Source organism: Macaca nemestrina, chromosome 16, assembly GCF_043159975.1.
Source record: "Macaca nemestrina isolate mMacNem1 chromosome 16, mMacNem.hap1, whole genome shotgun sequence".
NCBI classification, from domain to species: domain Eukaryota; kingdom Metazoa; phylum Chordata; class Mammalia; order Primates; family Cercopithecidae; genus Macaca; species Macaca nemestrina.
In genome coordinates this window covers 97,700,705-97,722,577 of record NC_092140.1, presented here as the reverse complement: position 1 = coordinate 97,722,577, position 21,873 = coordinate 97,700,705, and the positions used below count along the sequence as shown (strand labels likewise).

Below are 21,873 nucleotides of genomic sequence, written 5' to 3'. Positions count from 1 at the left end.
GACTAAGCAACAGAATGGGGGCTCAAGAAACAAAATTAAATTCAGTTCTTTTAAAAATGAAGTTGTACAGTTTTTGCATTTCTGAGTTGTTTTGTAACCATCAAAGTATGTTACGTTTTATCACCTGTTGAGGCTTCAAAGCACGTTCACACGTCATTTATTTCAGGGCTGATCTGCTGACCCATATGAGGACAGCCATACCAGTACCTGTTCCGATTGGCTGATGATTGCACCACATAGGTTATTAAATATTTTGAAATCACCCCTGAAATTGAATGCTTGTGCTGTGCACAGCCATTATGTTTGGGTCACTGTGTCTCACTTAGATTGTAAACATCTTCATTCATTTATTCATTCAATAAATATTTAAATTCCAGGAACCATGCAAGCAACTTAATGGTGAAAAGAAAAGGAAAATCACAGTTTCCACTGCTATGGGCCTTACGGTCTAGTGGTAGAGGTAGACAGAATTTAAGAATCATGGGAAATTACAATGATGGTGCCTGGTACCCGGGCTGTGAGAGGCTATGACTGTAGCTGGGGAGGTCACTTGAGGAGGTGACGACTGGGCTGAATATGAAGAAAGATGAGGAGTTAAGCAGGTGAAGATGGAGGAAAGATGGTAGGTGGGAAAGAGGTCTTGTGTAAAGGTCCTGTGGTCAGAGGCAGCATGGTACTGCTGCCTGAAGGACTGAAAGGAGGCCCAAGTCACTGACATGCTGAGTATAACAGGGAGTGTGGTCCAGGATGAGGCTGGAGTGTAACAGGACCTGGTAGGCCACGATGATTTAGATCTTTGTCCTCTGAGGGTGGAGGGGTGGGTGGTTTAAGCGAGAGCGTGAGCTATAAGGGATTGTAACCCCTCTGGAGTTAATTTTTAGTACGGGCATACAAATCATACCAGAAGGGATTATGGTATTGTAATACAATAGACTCAAAAAAAATCCCCTCAGAATCCTGTTTCTGATTCATTTCAGCACCACCCCCTCGCCATCAGGGATGGCCACCTTTTCCTTTTGCTTCTCCTGGAAAGTTGTGGCTTCATAACAGGTCGCCCAGGCAGCTTGGATTTAGTGAGGGAATGTGCAAGCTGTTTCTGTCTGTGGCAATCCCTGAATGTCCCCTACATACAAGTCAGGCTAGTTGTGGGTACAAGCTGGGTCGATGGACATCTCTTGCCACTGCCTGCCCCACATTCAATTCCCCCTTCTCCTGGCAACAGCTCCGTGATGGTCCTTTCGAGAATCACATCGTTGCAACTCTAGTTCTATCTGAGAATGGCTGGCCAACTCCACCCCACCCCTGCTCCCTCCTTCCCCAGCTCCAAGGCAGAGCATATTCCACTAAGGCTAATGAACATACTCCATCCTATCATGACTAGCCCGAGGATCAACCTCATCCCAAGTCTCATTCCTAGAGCTTCTTCTGGAGTGACAGGGCTGCTCTGTTGTTCCTCTGGGGTTGCCGTGCTGAGGAATGGTCCTGAGACTGTCACAGGCCACTCTGCAGAGAGGATTGGCCTGACACTGAAGCCAGTGTATGAGGAACTAGAGCTGAGAGAAAGAGAGAGAGAGAGAAGACAAGGCCTGATAGTATCTCTTGGAGCTTTCAGGAGCTGGCTGCTTGGCACTGCTCTAGCTAATTGGAGCTGGCTTCTCTTACTGGTGACCCAAAGAGGCCTGTAAGACACGCCCGGCACTCAGGCTTTGCTAATGCGATGGGCATCCTTTCACCAGCGCCACTGCGCTGCTCCATCCAGCATCTGGGTCCTCACTGATGCCGCCCTCACCATCCCCCCAGCCGGGCTGAACCTTGCTTTTACTCTGACAAAACTAGAGCTTTCCCTCAAATCCTCTGAACACCAAGGAGGCAAAGTCATTTCTGCCTGGTTCTCTTGTGCCCTTGACTGGCCATTTCCTGTTTTTCCAACATAAAGGGGTTTCCAACATAAAAAATCCCTCGGTTGTGCCGCCCAGGAGCTCTTTCTCAGCTCTCCTTAGCTGGACTCATTCTACAGGAACCCAGGGTTAGGAAACTTCAGGATCCATCAGCACTGCTCTCCTTCTCACTTTCTCAAGCCATAGCCTGCATTTCATGACATTCTTTGTCTTCTTGGGGACAGTTCCTGTCTGGCTACCAAGACTGATGTCTTCCCTCCCTGCCCTGCAGTGGCCTTCCTCCATGTCAGCTTTTCCTCCTCACCTGTCATCACCTTAAGCTCCTCCACATTAGGAGTTCTATCTTCTCTTTTCTTTGGAGGCAGAGTCTCGCTCTGTCACCCTGGCTGGAGTGCAGTGGTGCACTTTCGGCTCACTGCAAACTTTGCCTCCTGGGTTCAAGTGATTCTCGTGCCTCAGCCTCCCGAGTAGCTGGGACTATAGGCACCCACCATCACGCCTGGCTAATTTTTGTATTTTTAGTAGAGACGGGGTTTCACCATGTTGGCCAGGCTGGTCTTGATCTCCTGATCTTCATTTACCTATCAGGCCGTGGGTCTCTCTCGCCATCTTTCATGTCTCTCCTAAGTATTCTCATTGTCTTCAGAATCAGGGCTCTCTAACTCACGTTTCCATGTACAGCCCTTGCCTTTTGGTTTACAGCGGAACACACTATACACACTGCTGAAAATTAGGAGAAGTGTTCTCAGGAAGTGATGGTAGACAGAGCGTATTCTGCCCTCTCACTTTATACGTAAGAAAATTGGAGACCAGATAGGTTGTGGTTTGTCCTTAATTACATAGGTGGTTACTTAACAATTGATTAATTGTCCAAAAAGATGACGGGGAAAGATCACCCAGCTACTCTTGTTGTCCGACTGTAACAAAATACTGAAACCCATGGTGCTTGTTAGTGAAACAGTAACCAGTCCCCACCCCCTACTCCCATTGGTTGACTTGGCCGTCCTGCATTGGGTAACTGGGAATGCCGTGACTAATTTAGATTTGGGAAAAAAGACAGAGTTGGAAGCTTTGAGTATTTGAGATTAAGTTGAAAGAGTAATATGAACAGTGGAAGCGACAAAACCCTGATTGGTTGCTGAATACATCTGATTAACGTGTTTCTGCCACGTCTGTACATAGCTTCTTTGCTCCAATTGAAACGCTCATTCAATGGCTGCTTGATGTCCTTGGAACTACTAATTACCCTAAGAAGATAAAAGCTCAAATGAGCCCCAGGTTGACCTTGAGGAAGTCCTGGAGAGGACTGAGCCACAGGGCTCATTGCGGAGTCACAAAGCCAGGATTTGGGTTCAGTTTTCCAAAGCTTCCTCAGCCCTACCCTCAAATACACACATTTTCAACCTCCTCATTCTGTCCCAGGTAAAGGATCTAAACAGAAATAAATCTGGGCGTGGTGGCTCATGCCTGTAATCCTAGCACTTTGGGAGGCCGAGGCAGGGGGATCACTTGGCCCCAGGAGTTCAAAACCAGCCAGGGCAACATGGTGAGACCTTGACTCTACAAATAATAAAAAATTTAGCCAGATATGGTGGTGTGTGCCCATGATCCCAGCTGTTTGGGAGGCTGAGGCAGGAGGACCACTTGAGCATGGGAGGTTGAGGCTGCAGTGAGCCTTGATCACACCACTGCACTCCAGCCTGGGTAAGACAGTGAGATCCCATCTCAAAAAAAAAAAAGAAAAGAAAAGAAAAGTCTGGGCATGGTGGCTCACACCTGTAATCCCAGAACTTTGGGATTCCGAGGTGAGTGGATCACTTGAGGTCAGGAGTTCAAGACTAGCCTGGCCAAAATGGTGAAACCCCATCTCTACTGAAAGTATAAAAATTAGCTGAGTGTGGTGGCACATGCCTGTAATCCCAGCTACTTGGGAGGTTGAGGTAGGAGAATCGCTTGAATCCGGGAGGCAGAGATTGCAGTGAGCCATGATCATGCCATTGCACTCCAGCTTGGGTGACACAGCGAGACTCTGTCTTTAAATAAATAAATAAATAAATAAATACAGAAGTAAATACAGAAATAAAGAGATTTGGATGAGATGGTGGAAAAGTATAGAAGACAGGAAGACAGAGGATGAAGAAACAGAAATGGGAAACATGAAGAGAAATAAACCAGAGGGATACATTTACATTCTACATAGGTACTGCTGCAATGACTACGTCACAGCTATCACCTTTAACTACGGAGAAGTCTTTCCCCTTTTCATGAAAAAGGATGAATATATAAAATAATAAAAATGATCCCAGCACTTTGGGAGGATGAGGCAGGCAGGTCATGAGGTCAGGAGATTGAGACCATCCTGGCCAACATGGTGAAACCTCATCTCTACTAAAATTAAAAACAAAACAAAACAAAACAAAATCAGTCAGGCATGACGGATACATGGCCAGCGCCTGTAATCCCAGCTACTCAGGAGGCTGAGGCAGGGGAATCGCTTGAACCCGGGAGGCAGAGGTTGCTGTGAGCTGAGATCACACCATTGCACTCCAGCCTGGTGACAGAGGGAGACTCCGTCTCAAAAAAAAAAAAAAGAAAAAAAATGACAGCTGCCTGGATTGAGTAATAACTCTGTGTTCAGCACTGTGGCTAAGAGGAATGTGGATAAATATATGGTTTATAAAGTTCAAAATTATGTAGTAAAGATTCTTCATGTTTTCTTTCTCTCTCTCTCTCTCTCTCTCTCTCTTTCTTTCTTTCTTTTTGTTGTTGTTGTTGTTGAGACAGAGTCTCACTCTGTTGCCCAGGCTGGAGTTTAGTGGCACAATCTCAGCTCACAGAAACCTCTGCCTCCCAGGCTCAAGTGATCCTCCCATCTCAGGCCCCCAAATATCTGGAACTACAGACACGCACCACCAAGCCTGGATAATTTTTTGTATTTTTGGTAGAGACCATGTTGCCAGGGTTGGTCTGGAACTCCTGAGCTCAAGCAATCCACCTGCCTCGACCTCCCAAAGTTCTGGGATTACAGGCATGAGCCACTGTTCCCAGCCAGATTCTTCATGTTTTAAGAGACAATGTCAACAACGACAAAAAATTCTTGGTGGGGTAAAGACGTATTTTCTCATAGGCGCACGCACACACACACGCACACAATGTGTATATATTGTTTTGTGTACTAAAGTGAAGGACTTGTTTGGACAATTGGAGAGTGAGTTTGTGGCACTTCCTGAGGAAATATGCAAAACCTGAGTGGGGCATGAGCGGAAATCTGGAGCCATTTCTCTTTAGCTATTTAGTGCAAACTTTGGAACAATTAAATTTGATTGCTTTTTAAAGACAATAATAATGAGATCTCTTTCTCCGCAGAAGCCGGAGTCGTGAGATTCTGCTCCTTTTTGTCAGTTACCTTTCTTTTAAAAAATTTATTTATTTTTTAGAGACAAACTCTTGCACTGACGCCCAGACTGCAGTGGCGCAATCACAGCTCACTGTAGCCTCAACCTCTTGGACTCCAATGATCCTCTCACCCCAGCCTCCTCTGAGTCACTGGGACTACAGGTATGTGCCACGCCAGGCTAATTTTTCAACATTTTGTAGAGATGGGATCTCACTGTGTTGCCCAGGCTGGTCTTGAACTCCCAGCCCCAAGCAATCCTCCTGCCTTGACCTCTCAAAGTAATGGGAATACAGGTGTGAGCCACCACGCTTGGGTGTTACCTTTCTATGTGCCTGTGTCTACATTCCCATAGGGTGCTAGCTCCTTTTCTTTGTCTTTGTGTACTTTACGGACCCTGCTCTGGGCCTTGGGTGCAGGTCTCAGTCAGTGCTTCTTGGTTGATTAATTGTCAGCTGGGACTGCCAATTTCCTTCAAAACCAAGAGGATGGCTTGGCTTGGGAGCTTATACCTTGAGCGTAAAAGACAAACCAAAGACAAATTTTAAATGTGGTCTTGGTCTGGCTGTTTGAGCAGACCAGAGTGGGACCGGATACGCTGGGCCTGGCCTGAGAGAGCCCAGCAGAGCGGTCAGACAGCTACAAGTACTTGTTTCACCTCGGCCACCAAGGCCTGGCCTCCGTCCCCTGGAAAGGAAGAGCAGAGCCTTGTTCATGGCTTGGAATTTAGACGTGATTTTTCAGCTGGATCAGTCACCTCTGGGTCCTGTGTCACCTGCTTCTCTCTGCGTCTCTGTCTCTCCCTGCGCAGCTTGAGTTTATCTGTGGCATGTAAAAAAGAGGAGATGGATCGGGTGTGGTGGTTCACGCCTGTAAGCCCAGCACTCTGGGAGGCTGAGGCAGGCCTCCCATTTGGGGTCAGGGGTTCAAGAACAGCCTGGGCAACATGGCGAAACCCTGTCATTACTAAAAATACGAAAATTAGCTGGGTGGTGGCGTGTACCTGCAGTCCCAGCTATTTTGCGGGGCTGAGGCAAAAGGATCACTTGAGCCTGGGAGGTTGAGCCTGCATTGAGCTGCGTTTGTGCCAATGCACCTCAGCCTGGGTGACAAAGCGAGGCCCTGCTTCCATACAAAAAGGAGCAAAAGGTATGGCAGTTCCTATAACAATACCCCTCACCTCCCCTGTGAGCAGTTACTCTATTTCAAAGAGGAGTCATTCTGGTTTTTAAAGAAAAGTGATTTCTACCTGTGAGGACCAGAAATGTCTCTTCTCCCGCACCCCCAATTCCTACAGTGCTTCTTAATTCTGGGAATGCCACAGTCTGTAATCCATTCCACTTTCCTCTCTTAGAATCTTAACACTCTTCAGAGAGCTCATTCAAAACACGGTAGCAGTCATGCATACTTTATCAGGTACTGGGCTTTTCTTATTTCACTAGAAAAGCAGCATATAAAAAGCATGGGTCCTGGGAAAGGGGGGCTAGAAAGAGACGTGGCTTTAGGAGAAGAAGAGTTGGGGGGGAAATGAAGCCAAATGGTGAAGCTGAAGATCCCAAAGAAAAACTTTTCTTCTTTATCATTTTCCCCAATATCTGCCCTGCCCATCTGTCCCTGTGTATACCTGTAGGCCATTCTTATGTGTCCCCTTAGGCACACCAACACCATTCCACCAGTGCGTGGTACTAACTGATCCTTTGAAATCACTTCAACATTTGGCATTGAAACCATGGAGAGTCTTCTACATTTTCAGTTAAGTACTTTTCATTCATTTATGCCGCAAATGTTGATTTAACACTGTGCTAGGCATTGAAGATATGACAGATGAGTTGGTTTCACTTCTACAGAGAAAAGAGTTATGCCCATGTCTAATTAGACTGTGCTTTGTAAGAAAAAATATATACCTGTTTCGCTTAGTGGAAGAGAGAGAGAGTGCATGTGTGTGTGTGCACACGCCTGCGTGAGACATTGAAGGTACAAGGAAATTGGTGAGTTTTGGGGAGTTTGGCTACATTTATTTCTAACTGTTTCGAAAATTCCTATTATGTGAATGTCTTAATTTTTCATGTTGCAATTCAAGCCATTATCTCCTTGTTTCTTGTGGTCATAAAGTTATAAATAAAGAACAAATTCCTGGAAAGTCATTTCATACCATCAAGCCACTAAAAATTAATAACAAAAGGAAAAAAAAAGTAGAGCACAAGTAATATGCTTTTATCTTTATTTATTAATATTAAGTACATAAAGCTGAACACTTTAAAGCAATCTTGCTAATATTGCTCTGGGGGGCTTTTCTGCAAAGGACGTACGTTCTGGAATTCTTTAAAATGAGTCCATCCAAATCCAGGCTAAAGATGGCTTCTACTGTCAGCACAGCCACCCTCCACTGCCAGAAGCCCTCGACATGATATGAAACTGAAGAGGCATCCTTCTCAAGCATCCCTCTCAAGCATCCTTCTCAAGCATCCTTCTCAAGCATCCTTCTCAAGCATCCCTCTCAAGCATCCTTCTCAAGCATCCCTCTCAAGCATCCCTCTCAAGCATCCCTCTCAAGCATCCCTCTCAAGCATCCTTCTCAAGCATCCCTCTCAAGCATCCTTCTCAAGCATCCTTCTCAAGCATCCCTCTCAAGCATCCCTCTCAAGCATCCCTCTCAAGCATCCCTCTCAAGCATCCCTCTCAAGCATGCTTCTCAAGCATCCCTCTCAAGTATCCCTCTCAAGCATCCCTCTCAAGCATCCCTCTCAAGCATCCCTCTAAAGCATCCTTCTCATTGAATATGTACGAGTTGAAATTCCTCAAATGGTAGTAGCCAAAAATTTATCTTTCCTTGCTCACGGGCAGCCAGGAGGTCAGTCTGTCACCAGTTCCAGGCTGTTCATCTCGCCTGTGCAGACAAAGTCCTAAATACTCCCATCCAGGACTGACTAGATTATTTGCGGGACCCTGTGCAAAATGAAAATGGCAAGCCCCTGTTCAAAAATTAAGAATTTCAAAACGATGACAAGAGAGCATTGAACCAAACATGGGCTCTTCTGAGCATGGGGCTCTGGGCATACGTAGTTCATGACGCCGGCCTTGCGCTCCTCTGGATGGGCAAACAGCTTTGAGACGCTGGCCATGCTGCCCTCCTAACCCACATCCACAGCTCTAGGGCCCTTCTTCAAGTGCAATTCTCTTCCTATCTTGAGCAATGTCCCTGTCTTGGCCCCACCCCACCCCCTCTCTCTTAGGTTCCCTTTCTTCCTACCTCCAAGCATTCTGACACGTCTAGATATGGCCTATTGGATCTCTGGATTCAAATGCAAGGCCTATTGCAAGATCAGTTCTAATCCCACGTACATGTGGGTCTTTCAATACTTCCCTGTTATCTCCACGGTCTCCTCTTTGGGGTGTCCAGATGGATCTCAACTACCAAGTCCTCAAGTGTCACACAGGTGTGACACAGTGGGCACATGGGAGGGGGAATGCCAGGGGTTAATCTGGGCCTACTTAGAGGGCCAAGAAAGACTCAAAAGGAGATGATATTTCCAGCCATTTCCTTCACTTCACCTCTGTATCATTGATTTTTTTTTTTTTTTATTCCACAATTTTCCACCTCCTGCCATTTCTCTTGGTCTTGTTCCTCTGCCTTCTCTGTGGAGCTCTTGTCAAGGCCATCTTGGACCCACAGCTAGAGTGGGAAGCCAAGGATGAAGGGGCAGCAAAGGGCCCTGGAACAAATGTTCAAGCACAGGGCCATGCATACCAGGCCATGAACTTCCGCTCACACATGCTCCGGAGGAAGAGGAAATGCTTGACGCATCGCTCAGATTGCCTTGGTGGAAACTGCTTTCGATGGTTCACGTCTAGCAGCGTAACTCGATGACTCACAAAAGAGCCTTTATTCATTGACGTGTTCTTCAGAGGACTCCATGAAATGACTCACACCTCTATTTACTAGGTTTTATTGGGAATGTGAGGTGAAATCCTTTCCCCTGGGAACAGGAAGTTTTCAGTGTTTCTTAGAAGAGGACGTGGGGACCTGATAGCAACACACACGTTGTCGACGGGCGGACTTTCTCTATCAGGGAAGCTCAGCTGGGGTCAACAGAGCAGCATTTCTGGAGGCGGGCATATCAGTTTTCACACCTGTTTTCAGAATCATCCACAGAAGGTAAGGCTGGACGAAATGTTTCCTGTTGTGAATATTTAGAAGAAAGTCTGAGAATAAGAAAGTATTTTAGAAAGCATTGATGAAAGGTTCAACAACTGTGTCTTGTGATGGCAGTCACTGATTTTTCTCCTATTGGGAACATGAAGGTATCAGCAGTCAACGGGAAACGAGGGGAGGCCCAGTCAACCCCAGCACCCCGAGGATGATTGCTTGCTCACGGGAACTGAGCAGACTATGAACCCAACAGTCATAGACTTTGGAGTCCCAGACAGGTGTGACAAGCAACAGCCGGGCAGATGAGGGACTTTACACCGGCGCCAGCAGATGCCACAGAGTGGATGCCTTCATGCCTGCGGGAGCCCAGGGCCCCTCTCTTCCTCGAAGGCCACAGAACAAAGCAGCCACACACCCCATCCCCCAACATCAGATGCCATCTTAGGGAAAGAAGTCAGAGGGAGGCAAGGCCATCTGAGAGACTGAGTGATTATACAAGAGAAGCAATTAGAATCATCAAGTGATTTACACAAGTGATTATAAAAGAGAAATAATTGAGGCTGTGCATGGTGGCTCACGCCTGTAATCCCAGCGCTTTGGGAAGCCGAGGTGGGCAGATCATCTGAGGTCAGGAGTTCGAGACCAGCCTGACCAACATGGGGAAACTTCGTCTCTACTAAAAATACAAAATTAGCCTGGTGTGGTGGTGCATGCCTGTAATCCCAGCTACTCGAAAGGCTGAGGCAGGAGAGTCACTTGAACCCAGGAGGCAGAGGTTGCAGTGAGCTAAGATTGCTCCATTGCACTCCAACCTGGGCAATGAGAGCAAAACTCCATCTCAAAAAAAAATAAATAAAATAAAATAAAAGAGAATTTAAATCATCAAGTGGACTAAGTTTTAACCCGTATCAGCCACTTCATGAAAATGTTCCCAGTAGCCAATGGATGGGGACAGAGAAAAATAAAAATGATCCAGTTATTTATAGACTGAATTAAATCATGGCATGTTAATCTATACATCAAATGGTACCTGCATGAATCGGCAACCCTGCTGCATGGTCGGTTACGTAACACTTGTTATACATCAGATCCTATCCCAGAAGTGGGGAACAAATTCCAGTTGAAGACAGAGGCAGCTGGGAAACTATTACTATAGCACTCTTGCTCAGTTCTGTGTTGGGGGAATGCCTCAGAAGCCCAGGGGCCCAGAGGAGGGATATTTAATTCAGAATACAGGCTCAGAGAAGGCTTCCTGGGAGTTGGGACCTGAGCTGAATTTGGAAGGACAAGCAGGTGTTACCTAGAACTCAGATTCTAAATGAACAAACAAAGGAAGCACTTCCAAGGCCAGAACAGCAGTGGGGAGGCACAGAGGTGAGAAGCCCGTGATGAAGTCAGGGGAAGGAGAGGGGCCTAAACACCTGGGTGTGAGGAAGAACCAAGAGATGAGGCCAGAGGAATAAGCAGGGGTCAACCAGGAAGAGACTTGGGAGGTGAGCTAAGTAAGACATTTGAATTTTGTTTTGAAGTTTTGAAGAATTATTGAAAGTAGTGGGCGCCGGTAATCCCAGCTACCCAGGAGGCTGAGGCAGAAGAATCACTTAAGCCCAGGAGGTGGAGGTTACAGTAAGCCAAGATTGCGCCACTGCACTCCAGCCTGGGTGACAGAGGGAGACTCTGTCTCAAAAAAAAAAAAAAAAAAAAAAAAAAAGATCAAAGATTCTAACTAGGGGTAGCACAGAAGCAGATTCTCATTGGAAAAAGGTAGTTCAGGTGGGAGGGTGGAGGATGAGTGAAGGAGGGCAGGGAAAGGGGGACCAGTGAGGCAATGATCGTAGAAATGATAAGAAACGGTGAAGGTCTGAACCCAGATGGTGGTGTTGCAAGTAAGAAGCAGGATTTGGGTTGAAGACATAGCTGTGAGACAGAATCTACAGGATCTGATAACTACTCAGACATGGGAGGTGAATGAGAGGGACAGAGGGGTTTCCAGAGTTCTGGCTGGATGGTAGTGCCAGGGTAGGTGCCTTGCTCCAAGGGGAATACCAGGGCCACAGCGTTCAAGGGCAAAGAGGATGGACTGGGCTTGGGGTGTGATTGACGGTGTGGCACCTGACAGCCAGGAATTCAGAATGTCTCCAAAAAGTAAAACGAAAACTTGGACTTCTCCTTGGACTTGTCACTTGGGCAGTTACTGGAGACCTTCATGAGAACCGATTCAGCAGGGTGACAGGGATAAAAGCCAATTTGCAGTGAATGAGAAAGTGAAGTTACTCTCTTCTCCTGACGGCTTATTCTTCCTGGGGGGCCCCTGTCTTCCTGAAGGGCCCCCTTGGAAACCAGAGGACATCACGGACTCCTCCCTCTTTTCACATGATGTATTTGGCCAGATTTTGAGTCCTGTTGATCCCATTCCCTTAGGATCTCTTGATGCCATTCCCTGTTCTCCACATTCCCTCCCACCTAAATCCAGTCTTTCCAAGATTTGCTGCCTCAACTTCAAACAAAACTGAGGAATCTTTTCTAAAAACACGAATCAGGATGAAGATTGGACTCCCTGATGTGACATATAAAGCCCTTCATGACCAAGTCTCCAAGATTCCTCTCCACCCCCCAGTGCCTCCCATTCTAGCTCTGCTCTCTGAAGCTGTCTGGTCTGCCTGGACTGAGACCCCAGGGTTCCCCCCTCCCTTCAGCTCTCAGCTCCCTGTGCTCATTGCTAGCATGGTACCCCATGGTCAGCACTGCCACCTGTTTGTCCTCGCTCTCCCCAGCCCCCTGCCAGCTCCTTGAAGACGGGGACCACACTGTGTTCATCTTTTGTATCCACAGCAGCCAGTACAGTAGCCAGCATGGATGTACAAACTCAATACATGTATGCTGAATAAAGAAATCCACAAGTTGTCAATTCTCCAAGAAACTTGATTATGAGGGGGTTTGTGATTCAAAGTGATGTCTTTTTTTTTTTTTTTTTTTTTTTTTTTAGGTGGGAGAAACTGAGATTTAGAGGCTGAGAGGAGTGAGCCAGTAGAGACAGAGAGAGGTTGAAATACAGGAGAGAGGAGGATTACGTGGAGCCATGCCCCTGAGCAAACGGGGTGGGATGAGAAGGGGGTGGGAGCTGGAAGGCACAGGAAGCAGGGACCTGGGGGTGGGGATGTGCCACTTCCATGGGGGCAAAGGTGGGCTTAGGGGCAGAAATGTTCCCAGGTGCTTGAAAACAAAGTTGAGGGTTTTTTCCCCCGACGGCCTCTACCTGCTCAGCGATGAGGAGGCAAAGTGTGAGAGTGAATGGGATTGGGCGAGGGCAGAGGGTTAGCAGAGAAGTGAAAGTTTGGAAGAACCACTAGGCGGGATGAGCTAGGTCATGCTGTGATGACAGTCAGCGCCAAATCTCAGTGACATGACACAAGACCCACACTCATTCTCACTCTACTTAGAAGTCCAGTGCAGTTTGACATCGGTGACCTGCTTCTTAGAATTTCTCAAGGGCCCAGGCTGGCTTCATCATTTTTGGGAAAATGCAGTGCCCCACCTTGCGGCTGGGATGCCAATCTCCCTTCCCACATGTTCTGCTGCACCCACCCATAGCCGATGGCTGGCCTCTGAGGGGCTGCCATCTCCACACTGGAATGCACTTGGTACCCAGATTGGGGTGGGCATAAGGCCCTGTTTTAGCTTCCCACTGAGTGTATCGGGGGGTTGACACCTACTGCCTCGCTCTGCCCTGAGATGCTGCAAGCCGTATGCCCAACTGCTGTGGCTTGAATGTTTTTGTCCCCTTCAAAATTCTTGTGTTGAAAGCTTAATCCCCAATGCAACAGTGTGGGAGGTGATGCCTTTTGGGAGGTGCTTGGATCACTAGGGCTCTGCCCTCATGAATGGAATCTTGCCATTGCAAAAAGGGCTTATGGGAATGCGTTCACTCTCTCTTGCCCTTCCGTCTTCCTCCTCTGGCACATGTGGATGAAGTAAGAAGTCCGCACCAGATGCCAGCACCTTGGATCATGGACTTCCCAGTCTCCAGGACTGTGAGAGAATCACTTTCTGTTCTGTATAAATGACCCTGTCTCAGGTATTCTGCTATGGCAGCACGCAACAGACTAAGACACCAGCCCTCCACATGTGTCCACCTGGGCCCCCACCTCACTTGGTGTGACCCAGCTACCTCCCTGGGTGAAGGGTAGCATCTGTAGTAGGGTGGGGGCAGGGAGGGCAAACTGGGCAGGACCAAGGCACCAGGGGAGAAGAACAGATGTCTGAGAAAACATCCTGGGAGTCAGCAGGAGGCAGGAGCACACATGCGTGAGGCTCCACATTCCTGGCAGGCTCCATTGTCTCCTTACACTTCACTTACAGAGCACAAGTTCAAAGGTAAAATTCTGAAGAATTTCAAGAGAGTAATTGTAGAGTGTTAAACCCTAACCTTCTGAGTGCTTGTCCTGTGCAACTGCACTGGCCCTGCATGCCCATGGTACAGGCCCTGCCTCTTCCCTCCTTCCCCTCCTTAACATCCTGCAGTGGCTCATATTCTTTTTCTTTTCCTTTTTTTTTTTTTTTCAAAAAAGACATCCAACTTCTCTAACCTGGCTTTCACTTTTAGGCCTCCTAACATACTGTTCTCACTGCCTGAACATGTTTACTCCCTCCTCAAATGTCCCTTGGCCTAAGTCTTATTCATCGTTGAGATCTCGATTTCAACACCACTTTCTCCAGGAAACATTCTGCGACTCTTTTGTTTAAATGCCTCACTTATTTGGTCCCACAGCACAAAGATCAAATGCAGAAGGAACTGCACATGGAAAGGCCAGCCACACACATCACAAAAAGAGGACTGAAGTCAGCACACAACTTGAAAGCTGGACTACAGGCCTTTCATCAAGAATGGCTGGAGTGACCCTGGGGACTTGGTAGGATATAGGATGGAAACTTTTGTGATTATGCTGTTATTAACACATACAGAGGTATAATTGCCAATGGTCCACACTTCTGTTTACTTGCCACGTGAGCCCTCTAATTATCCTGGGATTTTATCTTCATTACCATGGCACATGCTAAATACTCAGTTCATATTTGCTGCTGAATCAATGAATAAAATAATTATATTTAATAGTTATATGCTCAGGTTATTGTAGCACCCTAAGAATGTCAATTATCCATTCTAATATCAGGGTTTCCTCAAGAAATAGAATTATTCTCTAAAACAGAGGATCTTTACTGGAGTTCCCCAGGGACTCCTAGGGAATCCGTGAATTGGTTTGGGGTAGAAGGACTACAAATCCCAAAGACTGAATACTAAATTTCATGGGTACATGTAGTTTGGGGAGGGAGATGATTAAAGTTTTCAGTATTTTTGAATGTATTTTAACTGGCCAAAGGTAATCCTTTTTTTTTTTTTTTTTTTTAGACAGAGTCTCATCCTGACACCCAGGCTAGAGTGCAGTGGCATAATCTCTGCTCACTGGGTTCAAGCGATTCTCAGCCTCCGGAGTAGCTAGAATTATAGGCACCCGCCACCATGTCTGGCTGACTTTTGTAATTTTAGTAGACATGGGGTTTTGCCATGTTGGCCAGGCTGGTCTTGAATTCTTGACTTCAAGTGATCTGCCTGCCTCGGCCTCCCACAGCGCTGAGATTACAGACCGCCACACCCAATCAACAAATCCTTTTCTTTGTTTTTCTTTTTTAACTTTTATTACAGGTCAAGGGGTACATGCGCAGGTTTGTTATATATGTAGATTGTGTGTCACTGGGGTTTGGTGTACAGATTATTTCATCACCCAAGTGATAAATGTAGTACCCAATAGGTAGTTTTTCAATCCTCACCCTTCTCCCACCCTCTGTCCTCAAGTAGGCCCAGTGTTTATCGTTTCCTTCTTTGGGTCGATGTGTACTCAGTGTTTAGCTCCCACTTACAAATAAGAACATTTGGCCGGGCGCGGTGGCTCAAGCCTGTAATCCCAGCACTTTGGGAGGCCGAGACGGGCGGATCACGAGGTCGGGAGATCGAGACCATCCTGGCTAACATGGTGAAACCCCGTCTCTACTAAAAAATACAAAAAACTAGCCGGGCGAGGTGGCGGGCGCCTGTAGTCCCAGCTACTGGGGAGGCTGAGGCAGGAGAATGGCGGGAACCCAGGAGGCGGAGCTTGCAGTGAGCTGAGATCCGGCCACTGCACTCCAGTCTGGGCGGCAGAGCGAGACTCCGTCTCAAAAAAAAAAAAAACAAAACAAAACAAAACAAAACAAATAAGAACATTCAGTATTTGGTTTTCTGTTCTTGCATTGGTTTGCTTAGGATAATGGCCTCCAGCTGCATTCATGTTGCTGCAAAGAACATTGTCTCATGCTGTTTTATGGCTGTGTAGTATTCTATGGTGTATATGTACTACCTTTTCTTTATCCAGTCCACCACTGATGGGCCTCTAGGCTGATTCCGTGTCTTTGCTTTTGTGAACAGGGCTGTGATGAACATATGCATGGATGTGTCTTTACAGTAGAACAATTTCTATTCCTTAAGGCATATACCCAGTAATGAGACTGTAGGGTTGAATGGTAGTTCTAAGTTCTTTGAGAAATCACCAGACTGCTTTCCACAATAGCTGAACTAATTTACATTCCCACCGGCAGTGGATAAGGGTTCTCTTTACTCCACAACCTTGCCAGCATGTTTTTTTTTAGTTTAACATTTTTTGATAGTAATCATTCTGACTCGTATGAGATGGCATCGCATTGTGGTTTTGATTTGCATTTCTCTCATGATTAGTGATGTTGAGCATTTTTTCATATGCTTGTTGGCTGCATGTATGTCTTCTTTGGAAAACTGTCTGTTCATATCCTTTAAAATAACAAATCTTCATTCTGAAACAGTAGTTTTTAAAGTGTTCTCCCAGAGGAATAGCATCAGTGTCATTTGGAGACTTTATCAGAAATGCAAATTTTCAGGTCCTACCTCAGACCTGCTAAATCAGAAACTCTGGGTGAAGGGCCCAACGATCTATGTGAAGTCTCCAGTCTTCTGTTGTACTTCCAAGTTTAAGGACCACTAAAGACTGAGAAATAGGCTGTTATGTTTCCAAATGTAGAAGTAAGAAGTGGGGATAAAAAATAAAAGGCAGAGAGAGAGAGAGAGAAAAGAAAAGAAAAGACAAAGCATAGCAAATAGAAAACAAAAATAAGGCAGTAGCAATAAGTCAAAATAATCAGTATTCAAAATACTTGTGAGCATACTAAGATCACCAATCAAAAGACAGGGAGGCCTGGATTGATTAAAAGTGGCCCAAAGTAACACATTGTACCTGGTAAATAGATTCCATTTTTATTTGTGGATTAGACCTCAATAAAGCTGGTGGGGGAGAAAGTTTACAGAAACAAAAACACAACCATGAGTAAGTCTAGAAAGGAAAACTTACTAACATTTCCAAAGAGCTCCCACTTCATCGTCATGCAGCTACTAGAGTTTTACAGTTCTGCGAGGTCACGGGCTGGTCTAAGGTCATGAGCTGGTGGGGATCAGAGCAGGAGGAACCCTGGCTCCTTTCCCCCGCTCTGCCCTAAGCAGGATCAGGTCTCTCTCCACCGTGCGGGTGCATGCAGCTTGGTCCAACCTGCGTGCTTGACTAACATCTCTTACCCTTTACTGCCCCCTAAAAGGAATATTCGTTTTTATGTATGGGTATATATGATCACCAAAGGCATTTGGTTTACTCTAGTAGGTTTTCATATGGCTTCAAACAGTAAGTCTTTTATTTACTTCTTTTCTTTTTCTTTATCTTTTTTAGTTTCAACTGCAAGAAACAAGAGGATTGGGCAAAGGTCAAGAGGCCATTTGTCAAACAGCACGAGACAAGCAACAGGATGTGCAAAGTGAGATATGGCGGGGAGAGCCCCCACAGAGCCCAGGGGATGTGTGACATCATAATCACAGTCCTACATCTTCCTTGGTCTCCCCAGCTAGCCTGGCTATCTCTGCAGATAGGAAGAGAGCTGCCAAGTAGGGCTGGAAAGAGACGCTGGGCAGGTAGATCTTGCCGTAACAAGGAGAAGGAAGTCATGGATTTGACCTAAAAGCCGAGAGGGGAACATTCCCAAGAGACTTGGAGGTTCCATCTCTCAAGCGAGCTGAAATTAGCAGGGATTTCTCCTGCGGCTTCGCCGTGGTGTGGGGAAAAGGGAAGTGGTTTTGATGCAAGGGGCGGGGAGGGAGTGTTGGCGGTGGCGGGGGTAGGGGGGGCGGCAGCTCACTGACAGGTTAAAACCACCCCGGAGAGGCCCAGCTCTCTGAAGTTCGACATCAGAATATACATTCGAGTAAGGGTGGTCAATTATTTAATTTTTTGAGACTCTCTTTCCTTGTCTTTATACATGAGGACTAACAGAATTGTTAAGAAGATGACAGAAAACCACAGAGGAAAAAGCTGTAGTATAGTATAGTGGACACTCCATAAATATTAGTTCCCTTGGCTAGATTCGTCCCTTCTTTTTCCCAAGTGTACAGCAACATGGATTAAAATTTATTTTGTGTTTCTAGATCTCCAGCAAATGTATTTAGAACTGTTCTATTAAATTTTCCTAGAAAATAAAGCATCTCTGGCGTTGAGGCTATCTAGGTAATCTACTTCACAGCATCTAAGTCTAGAAATTCAGAAACGTCTGCATGTGCGCCTCTCTCTGTAATGTCCTGATTCTTTTTTTTTTTTCTCATCCACTTTCCCATCAGTGGTTCAGATATTCTCTCTATATTTGTGTTTGCAAAGTTCTATTCCTGAACGGAATTTTCTCCCAGGAATTCCTGACCGAGGCCATCTGCTCTGCAGGCAGAAAGTGAAGCGACCGCAGGCTGATGCAGCCAGGAAGGCAGAGGCTGAGAGGAGGGAGCGTGGCATCAGAACAGAGCCGGCCGGGGTCTGGCTTCCTCCTCCAGGATCAAGGGAAATGTGGGGAGCATGGTGCAGAATCCGGGGCAGCTCATCGCCCTGCTCACTTGCTGGGGAACAGATAAAACGTGAGTAAGGGGGAGATTTTGTGGGCTGACACTCCCCAGAAATGCTGTGTGCACTTGAGCATGGTGGTTGATACTCAGTACTTTGAAGCAAACACCGTGAGACTACTCAGCATTGGGAGAAGCTGTCCACGTAGACGTCCAGGAAGCAGCCCAGAGGATAGGGTGCCCCAGCAATACTGCAGAAACCCAACTACTGACGAGAATGAGTGAAAGAATGCACAGATTGGACATGTAAATAAACGGGTTTAATACTCTGGCAGCTCTTGAAAACTAATCCCTTTTTCTGAGTCTTCTCAGAAACCTCCGTTCTCATGGTCACTCGGCAACATGCTGCAGAAAAGACTTGGCCTTGGGACAGCCATGCCTGGCTGGGTTCAATCCCAGTCCCGGCTCGTGGCAGCTGGGTGATGGGGCAAATCATCTATCCTTCCTGGGCTTCAACCCTAATCCACAAAATGTAGGGGCTGAGGGAGGAAGGGGATGGGGTGGAGACCATGTGAATTAATGTATGAGGCCAGGTACAGTGGCTCACACCTGTAATCCCAGCACTTTGGGAGGCCAAGGCGGGCAGATCAGGAGGTCAGGAGATCAAGACCATCCTGGCTAACATGGCGAAAACCCATCTCTACTAAAAATACAAAAAATTAGCCAGGTGTGGTGGCACGCGCCTGTAGTCCCAGTTACTTGGGAGGCTGAGGCAGGAGAATTGTTTGAACCCGGGAGGCCAAAGTTACAGTGAGCCAAGATCGTGCCACTGCACTCCAGTCTGGGCGACAGAGTGAGAATCCATCTCAAAATAATAATAAATGTATAAAAAGTGAAGTCCCTGGTACCTGTTAAATGTTCAATAGGTGGTGATTGTTGTCATTGGGCAAAAAGCACGTTTTGCCCTCTCCCTTGTCCTCTCCCTCTGCATGGAATCAATAGCCAAGTCCTTCCTAACCTCCATTCTCTTTGTTCCTCTCCCTCCCTTCCCTATTTCCTATTAGGCCTTTCTCACCATCCTCACAGGCAACACAGCAATAGCAGCTGTGAGTCTCCTGTCTGCCCAAGAAGGTGCCCCCTCATCAGCAAGCTGGCTCTCCTCATACCAGCTGGCAGGGGCCTCTCCCACCCCTGCGCTCCAAGCACACATCGCTTCCACATTCCTGTGACACCTGCCACAGTCCGCCTGGCATTGCGGTGTCTGAGCACCTGTCGTTGCATCTGTGCTGAATCAGGCACTGTGAGAGCAAGACCAGGCCCCGTGGACTTGGGTTCCCACTGGCACCTGGCAGGTTGCCCTGCATTGGGAAGTGCTCGTTCCAGCCTGAATGTGGACTTCAGGAAAGGGCAGCCCAACATATGCTGCTTTCTTTGCACTTAGGACACCTGGAGAACAGCAAAGGCAGCAGGGAGCTCTCTCCGGTCCCTTTATCTGCCTAAAGACAGAGCCTCCGAAAGAGCCTCACCGGGGTTTCTCACCAACCAGGGAAGATTGAACATAAATCACAGGAGTGGTGTCTGGAGGCCACACTATGCCCAGACATAGACTGGTCACAGGCTGTGTCCTCTTCTTCCGAGGCCCTGTTCATCTTCCCCAGAATCATTTACTCTCCCCCAAGTTTCCTACATTCCCCCTCCACTCTCCCCTGTGAAGCAGGTATCTAAACACCTAGATCTCGCTGGGCTTGGGGGTGCTCACTTTTCCTTCCTGTGATGCCCGTGTGCACATAATACATTTGTCTCTCTTTTCTCCTGTTAATCTGTCTGCTGTCTATTTATTTCACAGACTCAGATCTCCGACTCTCAAGGGTAAAGGGAAAGTTCTCCCTCTCCTACAAATGTAATGACAAAAACAGCATGTACTGAATGGGTTAACAAATGAATGAAAAATTTTTATCCTACATAGTTCCTCCTATTAAGCCACCAAGAGGTGGGTGAATAAAGGCTACCTAAGCCCATTTCCTATGGGGCATATCCTCAAATAGCACATATCTATTGGTAAGTGTCCATGTCACCCTCTGAGCAGGACACCAAAACCACATTTTGTGATCTCTAGTTTTCTGGGATTTATAATATAAAAAGAAACCCGATGCCACATTCCAGGGCTATTACAAGTCAAATTCCAATGCTACAAACTCTAAAAGATCATAAAATACACCATAACAAAGATTACTTCCAATAAGAGAGTCTGGCTGGCTAAGGCTTTAAAATCTCTTGGTCTGTCAAATAGACACTTTGTTATAATTTGATTTCACTTGTGGCATTACTAGCAAACTTTGTAAATCCCAAGTATACTTTGGCAGGGGAGATGGATGGAATTGTTGGGAAAGCCGTAGGGTGGAAAACATTAACTAGAGCTTAAGAAAAAATGTACAAAGGAAATGAGGAAAGGATAGGCAAGATGGGGAATTCAGTGAGGTTTTGGTGGAATGGTGCTCGGTCCTGTGCCTGAGATCTCCTTCCTCTTGGTGTGCTGCAGAACATTGACAACCCCCAAGATAATAGGGAGATCTGCGAAATCTAGGAAGCAAGGCAGGTTACTGGGGGAAATATTTGTGGACTGCCTTCTTCTAAGGTTATTCCTATTTTAAAGGACTTGAAAAAATACTAAATATGGGTTAACATCACAAAAGAATTTTCCTTTCCTCCCAATCTCTACTAATCTCAATCTCAATACCTACTATTGATTCCCTTCCTTCCAATCTCTAGTAATGACTGGCACAGAGTAGTTGCTCAACAAAATACTTTCAAACTGATTAAAGTTATATAAGATTACTTATAACTTCAGTGCTAATTCTTGCCACATGTATTTGTGTTTTACACATTTCAAAGTGAGATTAGTTTCACTTTCAAGATTGTGACACAAGGCAAAGGGCAGCTCTGTCTGACGTGATCATGTCAGGGGATCAGACAACCAGCTTTATGATGGATTTCCAACAGATCATTGTGAATCTCTTTCAGACACCCTGCCACACAGCTGCTGAAAAAGAAATATGAGCTGACAAAACATTCCTCACTTTACTTAAACAAGAAAAGGAAAGAGGCCACCATACACCAGGGCACAGTTGACAGACAATAAAATAGCAAAGGCCAGTTAATTATGGGGATTGGGTTTTTGCTGGGATGCAGATGGGAACGTGGTCACACCCAATAAACAGAGGCCTATGGTCTGGATTCTACAGGTAATTCTACAGAAAAGAAGATGAAAGGACCATCGACAGTTAATCAGTGTTGTGATTAAGAAAATGTAGACTTCCAGCCTGGGCAGCATAGACAGACCCTGTCTCTACAAAAAAAAAAAAAAAAAAAAAAAATTTAGGTTAGCCAGGCACCATGATGTGTGCTTGTAGTCCCAGTACTTGGGAGGCTGAGGTAGGAGGATCGTGTGAACCCAGGAGTTGGAGGCTGCAGTGAGCAAAGATTGCAGCACAGCGCTCCAGCC

The 21,873-nt window shown here is 46.4% G+C and overlaps 1 protein-coding gene across 4 annotated transcripts in view; it reads left to right on the top strand.

The window, feature by feature from the left end:
• LOC105490191 (uncharacterized) overlaps window positions 1-20,546 on the top strand; it is a 293,460-nt gene extending 272,914 nt beyond the window's left edge. For 2 of the 4 annotated variants that reach the window (XM_071081509.1, XM_071081508.1), the window contains exons 5-9: window positions 14,211-14,352; window positions 17,224-17,308; window positions 17,396-17,462; window positions 18,228-18,446; window positions 19,436-20,540. In XM_071081509.1, coding sequence (XP_070937610.1) covers window positions 14,211-14,352; window positions 17,224-17,308; window positions 17,396-17,462; window positions 18,228-18,446; window positions 19,436-19,812 — 890 coding nt within the window. In that variant the 3' untranslated portion in view covers window positions 19,813-20,540. Of the gene's footprint in view, window positions 1-14,210; window positions 14,353-17,223; window positions 17,309-17,395; window positions 17,463-18,227; window positions 18,447-19,435 lie in introns of all 4 variants that reach the window. The other 2 variants (XM_071081507.1, XM_071081510.1) reach the window with 2 other exon arrangements.
• Window positions 20,547-21,873: the final 1,327 nt, after the last annotated feature.